The sequence below is a fragment of the Eschrichtius robustus genome, chromosome 3, assembly GCF_028021215.1.
Source record: "Eschrichtius robustus isolate mEscRob2 chromosome 3, mEscRob2.pri, whole genome shotgun sequence".
Taxonomy (NCBI): Eukaryota; Metazoa; Chordata; class Mammalia; order Artiodactyla; family Eschrichtiidae; genus Eschrichtius; species Eschrichtius robustus.
This window is the reverse complement of record NC_090826.1, coordinates 43226006-43247021: the sequence shown is the minus strand read 5'-3', so window position 1 is coordinate 43247021 and position 21016 is coordinate 43226006. Positions and strand designations below refer to the sequence as shown.

The 21016-nt window shown below is 35.6% G+C and overlaps 1 protein-coding gene across 3 annotated transcripts in view; it reads left to right on the top strand.

Annotated features, from left to right (window-relative positions):
* Positions 1-21016, top strand: part of EPS15 (epidermal growth factor receptor pathway substrate 15) — a 157322-nt gene that overhangs the window by 22580 nt on the left and 113726 nt on the right. For all 3 annotated transcript variants that reach the window (XM_068539856.1, XM_068539857.1, XM_068539855.1), the window contains exons 2-7: positions 9142-9183; positions 12447-12536; positions 13405-13452; positions 17172-17267; positions 19507-19572; positions 20734-20859. In XM_068539856.1, coding sequence (XP_068395957.1) covers positions 9142-9183; positions 12447-12536; positions 13405-13452; positions 17172-17267; positions 19507-19572; positions 20734-20859 — 468 coding nt within the window. The remainder of the gene's footprint in view (positions 1-9141; positions 9184-12446; positions 12537-13404; positions 13453-17171; positions 17268-19506; positions 19573-20733; positions 20860-21016) is intronic.

The following is a 21016-nucleotide window of genomic DNA, read 5'->3' as shown; positions in this document are numbered from 1 at the left end:
TGACATGTGAAAAGACTGAATTGGGACAGAGCTCTTTTAGAAGAACTGAAATATCAGAGTGAAGTTAGTGGCCTTAAGTGAGTCTGGAGAGGCGAGCAGAGGCTGGATCGTGCAGGGACTCAAAGCCACATCAAGGAGTTTGGATTTAATTTTTTGTCAAATGAGAAGCCATTGAGGGGTTTAAACAGAAGAATGTTATATTCTTATTTATATTTACATATACTCTGCAATCTGTGTGGAGAGAATAGAGAGAAAAGAATAAAAGCAGAGAGGATGGATTAAAGGTTCTAATAGTCAAGATGAGATATGAACTATGATACGGAGAGAGGTGGATGAGTTCAACATATCTTTTGGAATTAGAGTTGATAGCATTTGCATATGGTAGATTGAAAATTGAGAATGAGGGATATGCTGACTCTTAGGTATTTGGCTTGTGCACCTACCTAGTTGGTGGTGGGAGAGGAATAGATTTTTGGAGGAAAAAAAAATACAGGTTCTGTTAGATGTTTGGGAGACATCCAAGTGGAGATGTAAAGTAGATGGTATGTAAGTTGAGAGTTCAGAGAAGAGGTCAGAACTAAAGGTATCAATTGATATTCATCAACATAAGTGTAGTATTTGAACCATGGGAATTGATGTGATCATCTGGTTGTCCAGATGTGTAGAAAAAGGACATGAGAGATGAAGTTGTGAATGTCCTTTGTAAAAAGTAGGGACTTCCCCGGTGGTCCAGTGGGTAAGACTCCAAGCTCCCAATGCAGGGGGCCTGGGTTCGATCCCTGGTTGGGGAACCAGATCCGTATGCATGCTGCAACTAAGAGTTCGCATGCCGCAACTAGGATCCCACCTGCTGCAACTAAGACCCAGCGCAGCCAAAAATAAATAAATTAAAAATAAATATTAAAAAAAGGTAAAGTGCTGTAAAATGCAGGAAGTGGTTATTTTGTTTCACTTGTTCCTTATTTGAATTTTTATAAATCCACATATTAGTTATTCATGCTTAAAAATAATGCTTCTCCCAGTGATTTCTGTTTATTTTGGGCTGGCTAGAATGACTTATGTAGGACTCACTGTCTTCTGATGAGAGACCAAAACTAGTCTTTGTATTCATTCTTTGACACTTTGCCACCCAGATTTTTGGTCAGGTTGAATTGGATTTAACAAAAGCTAGTCCATTGTTGCTTTGAGTTGCTGGTTTGGTCTCTTTACACCCATTGTTTTTCAGTAGTATACAGCTGTACTGTCTTTTGAAATTCTTCTGTCTACTTGAAGTCCCTTTAATCTTTCATTTCTGATAATCTCCAAAGCAAATGTATTCTTGTATTCAGAGTTTGAAAGCTTTCTTTAGAATACTGTTCTTAGAGTGTTCCTAGATCTTTGCCTGCTAACTATGTTATCAATTTATAAGGGTTTGTTATGGAACAAGCATGAGGTGTTAGCATGTTTGCAGAATGGAGCATTGCAACTTTTACTAGAATATAAGCTGTTTAGAGGGTAGGAGCCCTGTGTGATTTTTGTAACCCCAGATATCTGAGCCTATTGTTCTATACTAAGAAGGCATCCAGTACATGTTTATTAAATTATTAAATGAGTTATGAATAACAGAGCTTAGGGTTTATACTGTTCATTCTTTAAGGGAACTGCTCAGATGGCTGCTTGTGTTTTGTTGGGCTCCTCCCCACCGGCTCTCACAGTGTAGACTGCTCAGATGACTTGCTTTTCTCTACCCTCTATACCCAGCTCCTTTTTAAAGTTTCTTTATTACTGACTTGCTCTTGACTCTCCAGACAGCTTCTGATTGCTATTTCCTTTGTCAGTTTGGATTGCTGTCGATCACTGTCGCTCCTCTTTATTTTTTCATTCTTGTCTTCTTCCGTTTACTGTTTGTTTCCTCCCTGTTTTCCTTTGTATTGTGAAATACACAAGTCTTTTTTAGACATCACAGTCCTGTCGGAAGGTTTTAGTCTCCTTCCCCGCAAGCTGGTCACATGATGTGTGTAAAAGCACAGGCTCGTCTGGTTGTATTCAGTTGGTACTTTGGTGGTAGGAGTTGCTGTTCCATTATTGGCAGGGTGGTTGGGGTGGTTGTGGAGGAACTGAAAGGATGTAGGGGCTAGTTCCCCTTCCGGTTCCTCAGATCTCTTGAAAATGGAGTATTAGAAGGCTGAGTTCTAAATAGCTGAAGTTTTGTGTGTTAATATGTCAAATACACTTGCATGGCAAATTACCCAGAAAATCGTGTGCTTTATAACGCTTATTTGTTTTTTATGTTCACTAGTACTGAGTTGTTAATCATTTCTTAAATTTTTAGAGAGAATAAAACTAAAAAGATTTTGAGTGGTTTATTTGAAAGAATAAAATCTATTCCTTTGTCTCCTTTTCACTACCTGGACTTCTGTATCTCTTTGCCTTTATACACAGTATTCTTTTTGTCTGGATTACCACCTTCTCTCTACTTCATCATGGTCTTTGACACCGCCTTTTCGTGGGAAGTTGCAAAAAGTAGTACAGAGAGGTCCCATATACCCTTCATCCAGTTGTCCCTAATCGTTGTAACACCTAGTATTCTTATAGTACAAGAGCAAAATCAGGAAATTGACATTGGCACAATTCACACACTTTATTCAAATGTCAACAAATTTATAGATACTTATTTGTGTGTATATGTGTTGTTCTGTGCATATGCAGTGTTTTCATGTGTGGATTCATGTAGCTATAACCATAATTAAGATAAAGAACTGTTCCATCCCAAAGATCCTTCATGCTACTCCTTTATATTCATACTCACTCCCCTCTTTATTTATTCTTTGGTTATTCTCTGTATCACAGGACCTTGTGATTAACTGAGAAAAAGATTGGCATTTTGTTTTAGAGAATGTCTGTCTATTTTTACCTTTTCCACATTGTACTATAACCATTTACAATAAGCCTGATACTATTTAAAGTTTCAGTTCATTTTGTGCACTATAGAGTCATAGACTCTCAAAGTCGTATAATCCAGCACCTCCTCCCACCACATAACCCCTGCTAACATGAAACTAAAAGTTTCATGTGAAGCAGCTCTTGATACTTGTTTATTAACTTGTGAATTTCCCTAATAACCAGGACCTCTTCTTTCTCCCCCCCACCACCACCTGGTATACTTTGGTGTTAGATTACCTATGTGTTAACTTTTGCTAGATTATGCTGCACTAAGAAACAACCCAAAATATGAGTAGCTTATAATAACAAAGGTTTGTTTATTGCTCACATTATAGGTTCCCTAGTAATCAGCTATGGTTCTACTCCACGATTCTTTTTCATTTCAGGATCCAGGCCGAAGGAGCACCCCCTATTTGTGACTTACTGTTCTGTTGGCAGAGAGAAAAGAGCAAGAGCTGGTGGAAACACACAATAGCTCTTAAAGCTTCTACTTGGAACTGGAACGTTCTCATATTTCATTGGCCAAAGTAAGTCACATGGCCAAGCCAACAGTAGGGTATCCACAGAGAGGCACTACAAGTCACATGGCAACAGGCAGGACTGTTAATACTCTTGTAAGAGGAGAATAAATGATTGAGGATTATAATACAACCTACCAGACCTTAGGATGGTATAACTTTTTTTCTTAGTAAAAAAAATTTTTTTCTGCCCTGCGGCAGGCATGTTGGATCTTAGTTCCCCGACCAGGGATTGGACTCTCACCTTGCATTGGAAGCACAAGAGTCTTAACTACTGGACCGCCAGGGAAGTCTCCTTAGTAAAATTTGTTATACTTGATTTTTTCTTAATAAAAATAGCAGCCCCACCCTTTTCTTTTCTTTTTTGTTTTTTGTTTTTTTGGTTTTCACTGCATTGGTTAGGATCACAGTGGCTTAAACAAGAGAGAATTTATCTCTCTCAAGTAACTGTCCAAGTAAGATAAGTGGTATAGGGCTGATATGGCAGCTTCATGATAGTGTCAGAGACCTAAGCCCTTTTCTCTATTGCTCTTTTATTCTCAACCATGTTTGCCATCTCTCAGTCTGGGTAGCTGCTCCATGTTTCACCACCAAATCTGCCTTCTGGACAGCTGGAAGAAAGACCGTGAGGTAGAACGCATTCTCCTTCCCTGTAGGTGCACAACCTGGGAGTTGGGCACATTATTTCCTTTCACATTTCATTGAGGGGAACTGGGATTGCAAGAGAGGATGAGAAATATAGCTTTAGGTAGATGTCCACATGTTCAAGTAAGATTTAGGGGTATTATTACTAAAGAAAGAAGAGAGTAAAGGATATCAGGGAACAATTAGCCATCTCTTTTTTCTTTTTTTTTTTTTTTTTTTTAGCGTTCCATAAGCCAAATATATAATAGACACGACCTGCTCCTTAGCCATCTCTTTTTAATTCAATTAATTTAACTCATACGAAACCTATGAAGAATAGGTGTCATTAGCACTTTACAGATAAGGATGCAGGCTTTGCAAAGAGGTGAAATAAGTTGTTGAAGATCATACACCTAAGAAGTAGTGGAATGGGCTTTGAATTTAGGCCTGCTACCAAAATGTGAGTGTTTTTTTTTACAAAACTATATTGGCATTCCAACATCTCTTATTTTCAAGCACTTAACATTTTTTTCAGAGTAGTAATAAATAGCTATTGACTCTTTAGAAGGAATTCTTCTTACATTTATGAATATTTTACTTTATGACAACTGATAGGTGTTTATGATCTAGCCAATGAATAAATAATTGCTTTAAATTATAATAGTGTTAGAATTTTTAAAAGTCAGATTTTGATTTTGATAACTTTAGTTTAAAAGTTTTCCTTTAGAAATTAGTTACTAAAAATTTATATGTAACTTTGCATACTGATGTCAGATTTTCGGATTTTTACATTTTTCCCCAAACTGAAAATAGCTTTATTGTTTTATTCTAATTATAAAAGTAGGAAGTGCTTATTATAAAAAACGTTTTCAGAGAACACAGAGTAGTATAAAGAAGAATGTAAAAATCATTTATAATTCCATTATACAGAGATAATTACTGTTACCATTTTAGCTATGCCTCTCAAAATGTTTTCTCCGTGCATTCACTATGTGTGTTGTGTGCGTGTGATGTTTTTTAAATCTAAAATGATCATATTTCAGTTTTAAAAAAAAGCCAATTTTACCAAGATACACCAAACACTCTTTGATCATCTTACTTTGAAGAGTAAATTGGCAATTTGGATGGCTTTTTCCATTCTCACTTAGCTGTATCGTGTTAGTATAGTTAATTAGCACAGGCTGTACTTAACTTAGTCACTTGGTGAGCTAATGCTTTCTCAAATGTATTTATGTAGTAACCAGTGAGTCTATAATGTGATGATTAATAAGGTACAGTTTGGAGTTCAGAATTTCTTACTATTTATCAATTTTTTTCTGGGTACTAAAAATTCAACTGAATTGTCTTTAAATAACTCTTTGTTATTGATGGAATGTATTTCATTTGCTTTCTCTAACAAAGTATTTATACCCTTCTCTGGGTGTAGGGTGAATATGTAATTTTTTATTCAAACTGGGACATGTTTGAGAATGAAAGGGACATTACAAATATTTAAAGTTTTATATGTTTTTTGACTTTTTTTTTTTTTTTTGGCCATCAAAATGGTTTTATTACATTGGTAGATCAGTAAAATAGTTCTGTTTTCAGAAATAAAATTTTATAAAATATTTGTTCTATAGTACAACAAAATAAAGTCTTTATATTGATTATGAGAATATTTAAAAACAAAAGCAGAATAGTTATTCTGGGTAATAGTCATATTTTTTGTCAGCTTCTTAGACATATCTGTCTCTAATGTTGTGTCACTAATACTTTTCTGAACAATGTCATTATTTTCCAATGTAGTTTATCTAGTTTTAATTTTTTTCATAAAGTTATCTGCAGCATTTTTCAAAGTTACATTTTATGGTGTGTAGTTGTTAACCCTTACAGTTGACTCTTCTCTGTAACGAGTGCTATATATATATTATTTTTGGCCATGCTGCTTAGCTTGTGGGATCTTAGCTCCCCGACCAGGGACTGAACCCGGGCCTACGGCAGTGAAAGCACCAAATCCTAACCACTGGACCACCAGGAAATTCCCAGCAGTGCTATTTTTAATTGCTAACATACTCTCTCTATATGTTGTGAACTACCTGGCTACCTCAGAAACAATTTTGCTAAATGGAGAATATTGTTACTTCTAATTTTTTTCTTATTGAAAACTGTAAATTTATCAGCCCCAGTATTTTCACAGGCATTGTCTTTTTGCCTCTATTAAAGGTACTCTTTGACAAATTTTTAATAAGACAAATCTTGTCATATAATTTGTCCCTATTTATGATTATTTTACATGTTCCACTAAATTTAGATGCTGTGAAATCATAGGCTCTCTGTAATTTCATGTCATTCCAGTGTAGAATATACATTTATCCAGTTAAAAATAGGAAGACTTTTGATGGAACTTCTAGAATTCATTACAAAGTGTAATGATAGAATTTCAAAATTAAATCTTGTATTCTGTTTGAACTCTCATCATTTAATTTGTTTAGTACTTCCCTTGCTTTTGAGGGATATGTTTCAATGTCTTGGCAAACTTTCTAATAATTGATATTTGCTAAAAGCTTCAATAGCTGAAGTTTTTTTTTTTTGGATTTTTATTCATTGAACTTTAATCTTTGATTAAAAATTTCCCACTGATTTTGAACAATATTCAACCAGTCATTAGAGGACTTGTTTTCAAAAAGATTCAATACTGAGACACTTAGGTTGGATGTATAAAGTCAGTCTTTCAAAGATTCCAGCCTTTAAAATCTGATGACAGGTTGCAAGTAGGGAACACATATTGCCATGTTTAAGTATTTTTTTGTTTTCAATACCATTTTTGTACTTAAAATTTAAACCAGGGATATGTGAAAACATTTGTAAATTTTGGCATTTGCAGCTAACTCATTAACAGTGATGCCACTATAGCTCTATGATAAATAGAAGTAGCCTTAAAATTTTTATGCAAATTGTCTATCCATTTTCTAGAGAAATGAAAATTTAGTACTTAATTTTGTATTAAACATATAATTTCTTCTCTTTAGCTCATTGTTCCTGAAAGGGTTTACTGGATAAAAAAAAGAAAAAAAGATTGTCAAACAACAAAATAAATAAACAGTTGTAGAATTATACCATACAATAAATGGCAAAACCACCTCGAGTTTTTAGACTGTTGACTCCTCACACATACTTCATTTGCGCCTAACCTGTAATTTCTCACTTACTTGGCCGGCTAGTGGCCTGATGGATCTTGCAGGTCATTGCACATGTCACTGTACTGACTGGCACATCAGTCAGTAGCACCAGAAGCCAGCAGAAGCACCAGTGTAAAACATTTCTTCCACAATCTCAAACGGTTATAAGGAGTTACCTGTCCATGGTTGCTTGTGTCTGAGGATACTTTTCACTGAGTCTTTTGCATGGTGTCCTTGAAAAGGTGTTAGTTATGTTTTATCTGTAAAGAGTCAGGAAAAAAGTGGAATTATCGTTAGTCCTCTTTACAATTTCATCACTTGTTCAGTGGTTAGAGCACTTAGACACTACTGGCTTGGCCAGAAGTTAGATGTATACAGTAGAGGTGTACTAAATTCATCCTGGTTTATTTTAGTGTAGTGATTAATAAAAAATAGTTCATTTAAGAAAGTGAGAAATCTGAGACAAGTGGTAAACTGGATGGGATGCTGAGACAACAGATTGTACTGTCCTGAGCAAACCAGGGCATATGGGAAACAGCATGGTAATGTGAAAGAGGATGGAGCTTAGAGTGAGACAGTCCTGCATTTAAGTCCAGTCTCTGCCATTTAAAAGCTTGGACAAGTAACCTCTCTAAGACTAGGTATATTAGGGTTCTCCAGAAAAACAGAACCAGCAGGGCAGACACACACACACACTGATTGATTAATTTTAAGGAATTGGCTCATGTGATTGTGGAGGCTGGCAAGTCCTAAATCCGCAGGGCAGGCTGGAGACCTAGGGAAGAGTTGATGTTGCAGCTGAGTCTGCAGGCGTTCTGGAGGCAGAATTCCTTCTTCCCTGGGGGGGCCTCAGTCATTTCTCTCTTAGGGCTTTCAACTGGCTGGATGAGGCCTACCCACATTATAGACGATAATCTGCTTTACTCAAAGTTTATGGCTTTAAATGTTAATCACATCTTAAAAAAATACCTTTATAGTGACATGTAGACTGGTGTTTGACCAAACAACTGGGTAGTTAATGGCTCTTGAATCTGTCCCCTTTTCCATCCTTGTTTTCTTTACTTTTAGCATGGCAGTTGAACAAGTTGTCTTCTATAACACTTTATAATCTTATCTGTAATCCTTATCACCATTCAGAGCTCCTTACTATTCTCTTCAAGCATAACTGAGATGTCCATTGATTGCATGCATTTTTGCATGCTGTTACCTTTGTATAGAATCACCCTCTCCTCTTCTCCCTTACACCTCAAATTTCTGTACTGATGTCAACCCTATGAAGCCTTCCTGGACTTCCTTCCTGGTTCCAGAACACTCTTCACATTCATGTACAGGCGAACCTGAGCCTTCAAACATCGATACTCCTAAGCTGCCTTTCAGATGTTCATCAGCTGACCAAGGAGCCCTTTGAACTGTGGTATGAATTGAATAGCACTCCCTTCCTGCAAGCATTTCAGATCTGATATCAGTATCATCTTTTTGTTCATTAGTTTGTGTATTCATTTGATTATTTTACTGAAGTGGTTTTTGAATCGTATTCATAGGTACCTTGGGCACTTCGGTAGAGGATGAATGCTTAAGGCTTTGGGCTTTTCAATTCGTCTTTAACCAAATCATTTCACCCCTAATTTGTTATATGTTGGGTTTCTGAGTAAAATTTTACATGAGGAAAAGAGTTCTGATGTCAAAAATAATTTTAAAATTCTTGTTTTATTTCTTGTCTACCTGATTCTTGGTAATCCATGTGGCTGCCTTTATTCAGTTTCCCTTCCTGCCCCCAGAAAGAAACAATACCAAACTTTTTGAAATCAAGGATATTTTAATCGTATTTATCTTTATTTCATATATCTGTTGGATGAATGCAAATATATTAATAGAAGTCATTGAATAGCATTTAATTTCTAATTATTTATTTATTTTAGTTATCAAGTGGGAATCCTCTATATGAAAAATACTATAGACAGGTAAGATGTTTGTTTCTTTGTCTTCTTAGATTGAACATAGAATATACTTTCAACTCCTGATTGTATATATGCAGATTACCATCCAGATGAATAAATTTGACATTTCTTGTTTTCATTTTCTTGTGCTTTAATCTCCTGCTTTGAGTAATGCTTTTAACAAGCTCCCAGAAAAATGAAGGAAAGATAATTAAGCCCAAACACTTAATTGTCTTAAATATCTATCTTAAAAATCCATGTGGCATTAGATATATTCATCCAGATATAAACATCCAAATTAATTTATAAGCTAAATAGAAATGACTTTTATGTTGTTTTTAAGACTTATTAAAGTTTAATTTTCATGAAGTTAAAACCGTGACTCATACAAATATAAAATGAACGTGTGTCAAGGATTTTTTTCAACTCATTAATTATTGGGAGAACCAGTGAGGTGTAAAAATGGGAATATGAGTTACAGAGATTTATATTCTCTATCAGAGAAAATTAATTTCATTGGTATGGATAGGAATCATTTGCATTGCTATCAGTTTTATATAATTTAACCTCTACCCCTACAGAGTGTAAAGTAGCCGAGTTGATAGAAAGTCAAAGGTGCAAACCATAGATCAGATTATCTAATCTCCTGAAAGTGTAGACAGTCTTATTTGCCCATTTCCCAATATCAGATCATTTTTCTTGATAATCTCTTCACCTTGTGATCATAATTACAGAAAAGGCTGGTCTCCTTATACAAAGAAACTGGATAATCTACGTATTGCAGCAAGTATTAATGAATCACTATAGATCTCCTTGTGTGACTTGCAAATCTAAAGCCATACACTTACTATTTAACAACTTCTAAGGCCAGCTGATTAATTTCTGCTTGAAATTTCTAAAGAATCTCAGATTGTACTTTTTAAAGCCTCTTCTGTTTTAAGGCTAGGATCCAAACTTTAGAAATCCTCTTCTTCATATTTCACATGCAGTATAAATTTGAGTGCATTTACCTCATCTTGAGGTTTCCCATGTCTGCTAAGTTTTCTAGCCTGTTACGTGACCTTGCTTTACTGCTTGAGTGACTGGGATCTTACAAACATGTAGCAGGCCAGTCTTCTTGTGGGGCCTTTGTAGATATTGGTTGTACATAAAGTCAATCCCTGATCCTTAATAGTGGCTTGTTCTATCTGAATAAAAGAGAATCATTCTCAAATATGGCCTTGTTTTTGTACAATTGGTTTACTCAACTATAACCTGATAAAAAGGAGAATAAATTGTTATTTAACTTATTTGATAACTATATGGCCATACAAAGTAAGGCCATTCAGTTAAAGGATTTGGTTTTGATTTCTGAAGGGTCAGTGAGAATCAAATACCATTGAAAACTATTTCATTCAGTTTACAAAAGCAGAGCCTACTAAATTGAGGGATGGATATAGAGTAAGAAAGGGCTTTTCCACATATCCATTAGAAAATAGAATAGTAAAAATAATACCAACAATATTCCACGTAAATAATCATAATTGAATTTTCCTTAACACTTCATTCAGCCCTGTGTACTTAATTCTTGTTCCCCTGCCTCTTGGGTCAGGAGTCTGCTTTCAAGAGATATATCTACTTCCAGAATGCAGAGTCCTGGAATTTTGACTTGGTCTAACAGTACAGTCTGAAAGTTGTCTAAGTGATGTCAGCCCAGAAGTCTTTACCCACAAGTCTATCTTTTGAAGTGTTAATAGTTCAGAGTATGTGGTATCATACTTTCCATGAGGCTCTGAGACTCTTTCTTTGTTAACAACACAGATTGTGGCCTTTAGCTTATGGCAGAGCCTTTAGGCAGGCATCAGAGTACAACAGAAACTGCCTGTAGATGACAAAGGCTAAATGGCTGTGTTTAATTATTATAATAACCAAAAGAATGGAAGATAGTAAAATTATTTATTGGAATATACTACATAAATATGTCATAAGAGCTTGATCCGGGTTTCCCTTTCCCCTCAGTGCCTCTGTGTCTAGGCTATGGGGGGGTAGTTGTTCCTTTTTTATCCCACCCTGGTCAAGGGGTAGGCAAAGAAAAGGAGTTGTGGAGAATTCTAGAGGCAGAGTTCCCAAGGCATCAGGGAAAGAACGGAAGACCATATTCTTTCTGTACCTCCTTGTTACCCCAAATTTGGATTGGTCAATTCTTTCCTTTTTGCTGAGTGCCCGATTTATCCCATGTTCTAGCACTTGAAAGAAAGGATTTCTCTTTTGCTTCTTTGCTGGGATTGGTCTGTCTGGAATGCTTTGTATATGTTTTAGCAAGCAATTTTTTAACTAAAGTGGAAAAACAGCTAGCTCACAAATATCCTCGTATCATGTTACTACTATTCCCATGACTTTTAAAAATTTACTTTTCATTTTTACAAATAGAACTTTACTTTAGGAAATCTCTACGGAAGTGAGAGTCGTTATTTTTTTTGAACTGTTTTTTTGTTCTTGGTGACCTCGTTCTGTCTTAAAGGAAAGTCCGCATCAGTTAAAATGATGTGTTTCCCTTAATGTGCTTTAGGAACTTAGCAGTTTTTAAAATTTCTTTTAAGTTTATACTGCAGTCACTGCTGGTTTTAGAACTGATATTGCTTTGATTTTTTAAAAAAGTGTTGCAGTTTCTTAAGAGTAAGTATAAAAGCAGAAGTTAATTATTTAAAGATATTTGAAAAAAAACAGATAACTGTGCAGCTATTCCCATTTATCAGAAGACCTCTCCAGGAACTATTGCCCTTTTCCTCTATTGCCATTTAAGTTTATTGGAATTTAAATGGCAGCTGTAGAAGACTTGGAATCAGAAGACATGTATTAATGTTATGACTCCACTAATCTGTTCTACTTCCTCTGAGCTTCAGGGGTTTTTTTTTGTTTTTTTGTTTTCTTGTTTGTTGTTGTTTTTGTTTTTTAATTTGGCCGCGCTCTGTGGCTTGTGGGATCTATGTTCCCTGACCAGGGATTGAATCCGGGCCCCGGCAGTGAAAGCACTGAGTCCTAGCCACTGGACTGCCAGGGAATTCCCTGAGCTTCAGTTTTATCATGTGTGTAACGGGCATGATAAAAAAACACTTTGTAGATTGACAGTGCTGTCTAGATGGTACTTTTCTCATATGGGTCTCCAATATTCCATGGCCTTTGTTAGTCAAAGGATTCCTGTTCCCTTTTTGAAAAAGTCAGTTCCCAAATTACAGGGAGAAAGGCAGGTAAATAATCATAATTTTGTCTTTATGTTTGTTGTCAGCTTATGGTTTGTATCTTTTCAGGTTGATACGGGCAATACTGGAAGGGTATTGGCTTCTGATGCTGCTGTATTCCTGAAAAAATCAGGACTTCCAGACCTGATACTTGGAAAGGTAGTATTTGTTCATTGTAACTAGATATAATGAATATTTATTAGTGTAGATAAATTGGGAGCAAATTCAGAAAGATAACCATTAAGAAACTTAGAAGTTAGAACTGTCATGGAAGCAGTTACAGTAATGCAGTGGAGGGAATTTCTGGTGTAGTGATTTACCCTCTTGAAAAATAAGGTGTTTTTCAGATTTTTAGAAAACAAATTACTTTTTAGTAGGATGAAATGAGGAAGTAATAGTACATTTGAGTGATGTGGGGAGAAACAGTGCAGGCTGGGAACCTTGCCACCCACTCAGAATTGGCTCTTTCCCTACTTCCTCTATTAGAACTGTCTCTGTGTTTAATATGTGGTAAATAGAGTAGGGGATGAGAGGCTTAGGAAGGAGCACAAAGAGGTGGAAAAGTCCCTCTCTTGGCTTGATCTCCTTACAAATCCTTATGTATGATATTGATATGTATTCAAACCCTGAAAAATAATCATTATTAATAATTTAATTACTCACAAATAAACATTAACTAAGAATATCATCTTAATAAGGATCTAGAATCAAGGTAGCATGTTCTAGTAGAAAGAGTATTGGGCTTGGAGTTAGAACCTGGGTTAATAAAAAAGTCATTGGACTGGAAGTTAGAATATGGTCTTCAGTTCTTTCCCTGATGCCTTGGGTATTCTTGAGTAAGTCACTTAACTTCACTGGACCTTAGTATCTTTGTGTAGGGTTGCACTAAGTGATCTTTAAGGTTTCTTTCCACTTTTAATTCTATGATTCTTAAATCTGACTACCAAAGAGCATGAGGTTGTAAATTGCAGGGATTTAATTTATCTTTAAGGTGATTTTTGTTAAAATTTTTTTTTCTAAATTTCAGATCTGGGATTTAGCTGACACAGATGGCAAAGGTATCCTGAACAAACAAGTAAGATTCAGAGATTGACATGAAAAATTTTTGAGTGATTCAGAATAAAAAATAGTCAGCAATTTTTTGTATTTTTAAACTAAAAATTGGTTTTTACCAAAATTAGGGTTTTGCAAGGGCAAGTGTTATAACAGTGAAAATATTTCCAATCAGTAGGCATTAAAATACCTAATTCCCAAAGGTTAGTGTTAGTTTGGTGACATTTAGTTCTCCTGGAGTGTTGTAGTCTGTTTGGGCTGCTGTAACGAAATATCACAAACTGGTTGGCTTGTAAACAGCATAAATTTATTGCTCACAGTTCTGGAGGCTGGAAGTCTGAGATAGGGTGCCAGCATGGTTCTAGTGAGAGCTTTCTTCTAGGTTGCAGACTTCTTCTTTATTCTTACATGGCAGAATGTGCTAGCAATTTCTCTGAATGCTTTTTTGTAAGGCACTTATCCCATTCATGAGGGCTCCATCCTGATGGTTAATGCACTTTCCAGAGGCTCTACCTCCTAATGGCTCTACCATTATTTTTGGGATTTTGAATTTCAATATATGAATTTGGGGGGACATATTCAAACAATAACATGGGATTTATTTTTCTTAGTTATTTAGGGAGACTTTGCTCTTTGTATCTTATTAATTAAGTTTCTTATGTGTACAGGGTTATAAATAAAAGTGGATTTTATTTTATTTTATTATTTTTCTTTAAATTTATTTATTTATTTATTTATTTTTGGCTGTGTTGGGTCTTCATTGCTGTGCGCGGGCTTTCTCTAGTTGGGGCGAATGGGGGCTACTCTTCATTGCGGTGCGCAGGCGTCTCATTGAAGTGGCTTCTCTTGTTGTGGAGCACGCGCTCTAGGCACGCGAGCTTCAGTAGTTGTGGCATGCGGGCTCAGTAGTTGTGGCTCACGGGCTCTAGAGTACTGGCTCAGTAGTTGTGGCGCACGGACTCAGTTGCTCCGTGGCATGTGGGATCTTCCTGGACCAGGGCTCGAACCTGTGTCCCTTGCATTGCATTGGCAGGCAGATTCTTAACCACTGCGCCACCAGGGAAGTCCAAAAGTGGATTTTATTATTCATGTGTTAAGATGGTATTGTGCATTTGAAGGGAAGCTCTTGGCTAATCAAACCTGAGTACAGTGTATTCTGGTCTAGGTCTTATCTCTGACATATAAACCAAAAAATGGTTTACAAGCCAGAAGTAAACCTTAGACCAGAAATATGTGAAGGTGGTTGTGGGCATTGGACACCATCAGAGAACTTTAAAGTTCTGCTTGTTGGGGATGGATTTCAGAGTTCTACAGGATTAAATTCAAAGCTTGCTACGTGCTAATACATTGGCTGAGTACTACTACCCAAAGCTAATTTTCCCTATGGGGATAGCTGAAGCTAACTCAGAAAAGGGATGGAAAAAATTAGATGAGGGGGTCAGAATACCCAGTCTCTTATCTAAGATTCCAAGGTTAGATTGTGGTCCCCATTGGACCCCTGGGCAGAAGGGCCAGTGTGGTACATTGGAGACATAGGAAAACTAAATTCGCATGGGCATCCAGGGTGCTCTGTACTCAGTCAGCAAATATTTGTTGAGTACCTGTTTTGAGCCAGGTTTTGGCAATGCAGAGGTGAACGTGACAGGATGTGGTCCCTATCTTCATGAACTTACAGTAAAATAAATTCTTCACTGCTGTTCCTAGACTTTGGATGTTTAGTTTGAGTTGTCTTTGTTATATCCAGGTGGCTGGATTTATGGATCTGCAGTTATAAACTTTGATGTTTGCATTGGAGGAATAGATTTTTGAATTAACATATGAAATTAAGAAAATAAACCAATACTTACTGAGTTTCTATGTGCCAAAAATGATAGTGTTTTCTTCCTATAGTGTGGTTTTAATTTTGTTCCTTAAAATACATTGCAAGGTAGATATTAGCCCCCCTTTTAAAGAGTTTTTTTAAACTTGCCCAAGGCCTCACAACCGGTAGCAGAACTAGAATTCAGTGCAATACTATTCACTTCAGAGCCCATCCATACTATGGGAGTGGACCTGATTACCTAAGAGTAATTGAATTTCATTAGAATGAGAAGAGAAAAAGGGTTATTTAGAGTTCAGCGTTTAAAGGATGGGAGGAGACATTGATTTCAACAAAAGGTACTTGAAAGGTCAGAGGAGAACTAGGAGAGCTTTATGAAACTATGCCAGTAGAGGAGAGCTTCAGGGAGGATCCTACTGCCCAGGCTGCCAAAAGAACAAGTAGGGGGTGTTTCCCTGGTGACGCAGTGGTTAAGAATCTGCCTGCCAATGCAGGGGACATGGGTTCGAGCCTACTGGTCCGGGAAGAGCCCACATGCTGTGGAGCAACTAAGCCCGTGTGCCACAACTATTGGGCCTGCACTCTAGAGCCTGGGAGCCAAAACTACTGAGCCCATGTGACACAACTACTGAGCCCACGCGCCACAACTACTGAAGCCTGTGCACCTATAGCCCGTGCTCTGCAGCAAGAGAAGACACTGCAATGAGAAGCCCGTGCACTGCAATGAAGAGTAGCCCCTGCTCGCCGCAACTAGAGAAAGCCTGCGCACAACAATGAAGACCCAGTGCAGCCAAAAATACATAAATTTAAAAAAAAATTAAAAAAAAAAAAAGAACAAGTAGGATGAAGCTTTTTTTTAAAAAATTTATTTTAGAGTCTATTGTATTTGGCAGCTAGGAGTTTATTTGTAACATAGGCAGTTGTTTCTCTAGCTAATGGTAGGAGTTGAAATCAGATTGCATAGAAGCTTGTGTGGTGAATGAAAAGAGAAGGGGTGATCTTGAAATAGCCTTTTTTCAAGAAATTTATTAGTGAAGGCAAAGTATTGTATAAACAGACAACGTGCAAGTTTCTAGGAACAGGTTAAGTATTGAGTAAGAAGGTTGTAGGTGAGAACAGATGTGAGAAAAGCAGTAAAGGGTTGATTGCATCAGCAACTGTACTGGAGTATTGACAAGTTGCAAGTAATCATAACTGGAGTAAAGGGTTTTGTTATGCTTATTCTCAGACCTGATTTTAACTCAGAACAGCTGAAAACCAGTTGCTTCAGTGTCATTCCACTAATTAAATTTTGGACGGAGGCTTCAAATGCCAAAAACCCAAGGACCTTTGGGAGAGATTTACAAATATTTTGAAGTCAAGCAGTTATATAATTGCTTTAGATGTTGCATAGTTTTTCTTTGTAGCTTTTCTGGAATAACAGTGACTGAGTCACTTGAATGATTGGTCTAGTGTTAAAATTTATAATCTTAAATCCAGAGACGACTTTTGATAACCTTTTATTTATTTTCTTCTAGGTGCTATTTTATTCTTGACTTTTTTTCAAGATTCTTTTTCTCACTTAAATTATAAAAATCATTTAACATCTTTAAATATTCTTTGAAACATGATTATTAATTTTGGTATATTTCCAAATATATATATTTATCAGTATATCAGTTTATTTAATTATTTTCCCATTTATATTAATATTTTTTGCTGTTTATAATATTAGGAATATCTTTGTACATAGATCTCTTCTTGATTTTAGAGCAAGTGTTTTTCAAGCAAATGTGCTGTTATATTCACTGCAACATAAAAATCTTGGAGTAGTTGTGAATTGTTTTATATTTTCAGATTAAAGGTGTGTGTGTAGATAGATGGTTAGATGGATGAATAGATAGATAGATCATGCTTTTAACATTCATACTTTTCTTTCTCAGGAATTCTTTGTTGCTTTGCGTCTTGTGGCATGTGCCCAGAATGGATTGGAGGTTTCACTGAGTAGTTTGAACCTGGCTGTTCCTCCACCAAGATTTGTAAGAAATGCTTTTAAATTTAAATTGTATTTTAAAAAATGATACCACATGATTTGAAAATTAAAATTTACTGTATTAAAACATTTTTCCCTCAACCCCTATCACTCAGCTACCCGATTTTCTTTCTTATGGCTGCTGCTGTTATTAGTTTCTTGTGTATCTTCCAGTTATTATATGTGTATATAAAGACATATAAATACCTATATCCTCAGTTTACATGAATTGTAGCATACTATACACATGATTCTATGCCTTTTTAAATAACTTGATATGTTTTGGAGATCTTTACATAAAAGCTTCCTCATTCTTTTTTACAGCTGGATAGTATTTCCGTGCTTCTGTTTACCTTAATTTATTTAACTTCCTATTGGTAGGCTTTTAGCTTGCTTCCAGTCTTTTATTATTTAAAACATGCTGCAATGAATAATAACCTTGAATCTGTGTCAGTTTGCATGTGCAGAAATATATGTGTAACCTCTCAGAAGTGGAATTGCTGTTTCAAAAGTTTGTGCATTGTAATTTTCACATATAATATCTACTTGTCTTCCATAGTGGTTGTATTAGTTCACAGTCCCACCAGCAATTGGTTGAGTGTACTTCTGCTAACATACTGTTGTCAAACTTTTGGTCCTTGTCAATATGATAGGTGACAAATGGAATGTAAGTGTAGTTTTAATTTGTCCTTTTGGTTTTATGGAGTGAAGTTGAGTAGTTTTAATCATGCTTATGAGCCATTTACATTGCCTTTATGTGAAATGTCTGTTTGTAACCTTTGTCCATTTTTCTTTGGTTGTTTGTCTTTTCTTATTGAATTCTAGAGGCTTTTTATATATTAGGGAAACAGTTCTTTGTCTGTATGAGTTGCAAATATTTTTTCCCAGTTTGCCATTTGTCTTTTGACTTTGTGGTGATTTTTTTTTTCCATAAAGGAGTCATTGTTTTTAATGTAAATTAATTATTAGGATTTAAGTTTTTTAATGGTTTCTTTGTTCACATTTACATTAGTCCTGATGTAAGGTATGTGTATGGATTCAAATTTATGTTTCTTCAAGATGGCTACCTTTTAGACTTAATACAGTTTATTGAATAATCAATCTTTTCCATACTGATTAGAAATGCCGCCTCAATCATGTGCTGAATTCTCATATGTATTTTGGTTTTTTTCTGGATTTTTTCTGTTCATACCCATTGATCTGTTTATCCATATGCTCATCTCACATTGTTTCAATCATCATATTTGGTAATTTATATCTGATGGGGCTAGTCCTCCCCACCCTACTCCTTTTTTTCAGAAGTTTCACGGCTCTTCTTGCTTGGTTTTTTTTTTTAATTAATTATTTATTTATTTATTTTTGGCTGTGTTGGGTCTTCGTTTCTGTGTGAGGGCTTTCTCTAATTGAGGTGAGGGGGGCCACTCTTCATCGCGGTGCGTGGGCCTCTCACTATTGCGGCCTCTCTTGTTGCGGAGCACAGGCTCCTGACGTGCAGGCTCAGTAGTTGTGGCTCACGGGCCTAGCTGCTTCTCGGCATGTGGGATCTTCCCAGACCAGGGCTCGAACCCGTGTCCCCTGCATTGGCAGGCAGATTCTCAACCACTGCGCCACCAGGGAAGCCCCCCTTCTTGCTTGTTTTTAAATTCAGTATTTTAGTATTTGGTTTGAGTATTATGAATTTAACTTCAGTTTTGAGAATTTCTGTACTTTGAAGTTTAGTTGTGGAGTCAGAGGGTGAATTTAGGGATTTGTTGCCTAACTATACTATTATAAAAAATTTTCAAACATACTCATCTGTCTCTACAAGCAAATAAAAATAACTTGGACATGGTGTTGATAGATTCATGTACTTGTAACTTAGAAATCTTAAGTTGAGTTCTTGTTCCAGTCAGCTTTCCTTAAATAGTGTAGGGAAAAAGTGATCAGTTAACAGGGCCATAAATATTTTTGTTACATTCAGATATCTTTATCTTGATTTCAGTTGTAATAGGATTTCTTCTATAAGACTTAACATGTTTTAGTTAGTGCTCCACAGTCATTTAGTTAGCTCCGCTAACTCAGCTTACTCAGTTTTTGTTTCATTTGTACTCAGATGAAGGTCTAATAGAGTTAATGTATAATAGTGTCCTTTGTGCATTGAGATCCAACATTTTGTCTGAGTATTTTTAAATCCAAAGATTATTTTCTCTTCATTGTTTATTGATGTGAGGATTTCAGCCCTTCATGTGCTATATTTTCCTTTTTAGCATGATACCAGTAGTCCTTTGCTAATCAGCAGAACTTCTGCAGCTGAGCTCCCATGGGCTGTAAAAGTAAGTAAACTTTGTAACTGTTCTCTCTCTTTTACTTCACTTTACTTCCTACCTACATAATCCTTTCCCCCTACTTCCAAAATATATTGCAGTCTGCATTAGACTTTCATTTTTTACTGTGGAGGAAATACTGGTACTAGAAATTGCTTGAGGGATGTTATAGCTCTGTCAGTCATTTTACGACAGTTAGTATTGGCTTAATCTCATTTCTGTTATAGTGTAAACTAAAAATGGTGATCTCATAATCTTGTATTAACTAAAATATTTGATGAATAGGTAGTTTACCCCACTGGTACTATTTCTTGTTCGAAAAGTTCTGCTTAACTAGATATTCTCTTTATGGCTCTAAAACACTTCTTTATGAAATCTTTTTCTAAAATGGGTATTTTGCATTACAGTTATTTGGAGGCACCAAAATGTTTATAGCTATCTTATCAAATTTTAAAAATCGTAATTTTAAAATAGAATATAACAGATCAAATAACCTGTAATAGATGTGTACAGTTTTATCAGAAAACCATTTTCGTTTGTATGCCTGTGTATGCTTGTATGCTATTAACTTTAAAAAGTGTAAGGATCTGGCCTTGACTTGGAAAATCATGAACAATAGCTTTTTATGTTATACAAATAACTGTCTGGGATTTTAGAAAATACCTTGTTATTGATAAAAAGAAATCTTGCTTTGGGAAAAATGGGGGAAACTTGATGTCTATTTCTGTGGCAATGATTTCCTTTTTTTTTTTTTTTAATTTGTTTGAGTTTGAAATGTAACTAAATACCATGTTTAGAAAGTCATAGAATGTCACTAACTAGCTGTGTGTTCTTACAAAAGTTACTGTTTTGCTTTGGATCTGTTTGAGTGAGAGGGTTGGACTACATGCTCTTCTCAAAGCCCTTTGATCACTAAAATCTTTTGATTTTAACCTAACAGTAGAAAGGCAAAGATAGTATTCCAGCTACAAAAGGGATGGAGGGGATTCTAGACTTTTGAGTGGAGTAACTTTTAAATTATTATTTACTATAATATATTTTGATGAAAGTGAAAAATGTTTTTTAAATGATAGTTTTAAAAATGTTGTCTATTCTTTGAGGACTCGATTTTTAAAACTGCAGTTAAATTCCTTTCACCATTATTTGACTTTGATCTTTTTTGTATTATAGTCTGAAGATAAGGCCAAATATGATGCAATTTTTGATAGTTTAAGCCCAGTGAATGGATTTCTGTCTGGTGATAAAGTGAAACCAGTGTTGCTCAACTCTAAGTTACCTGTGGATATTCTTGGAAGAGTAAGATATTAAATTCTAAATGTAACTTTTATGTGTTTTAGTTTTTTATCTACCAGGAACACTTAAAACTACATAGATCTTATTTTGAAGTTGTATTATAGAATTTTTTGTGTTTTGACGTAATATATAAAATTACTGCCAATTTCTTTCTTTCTTT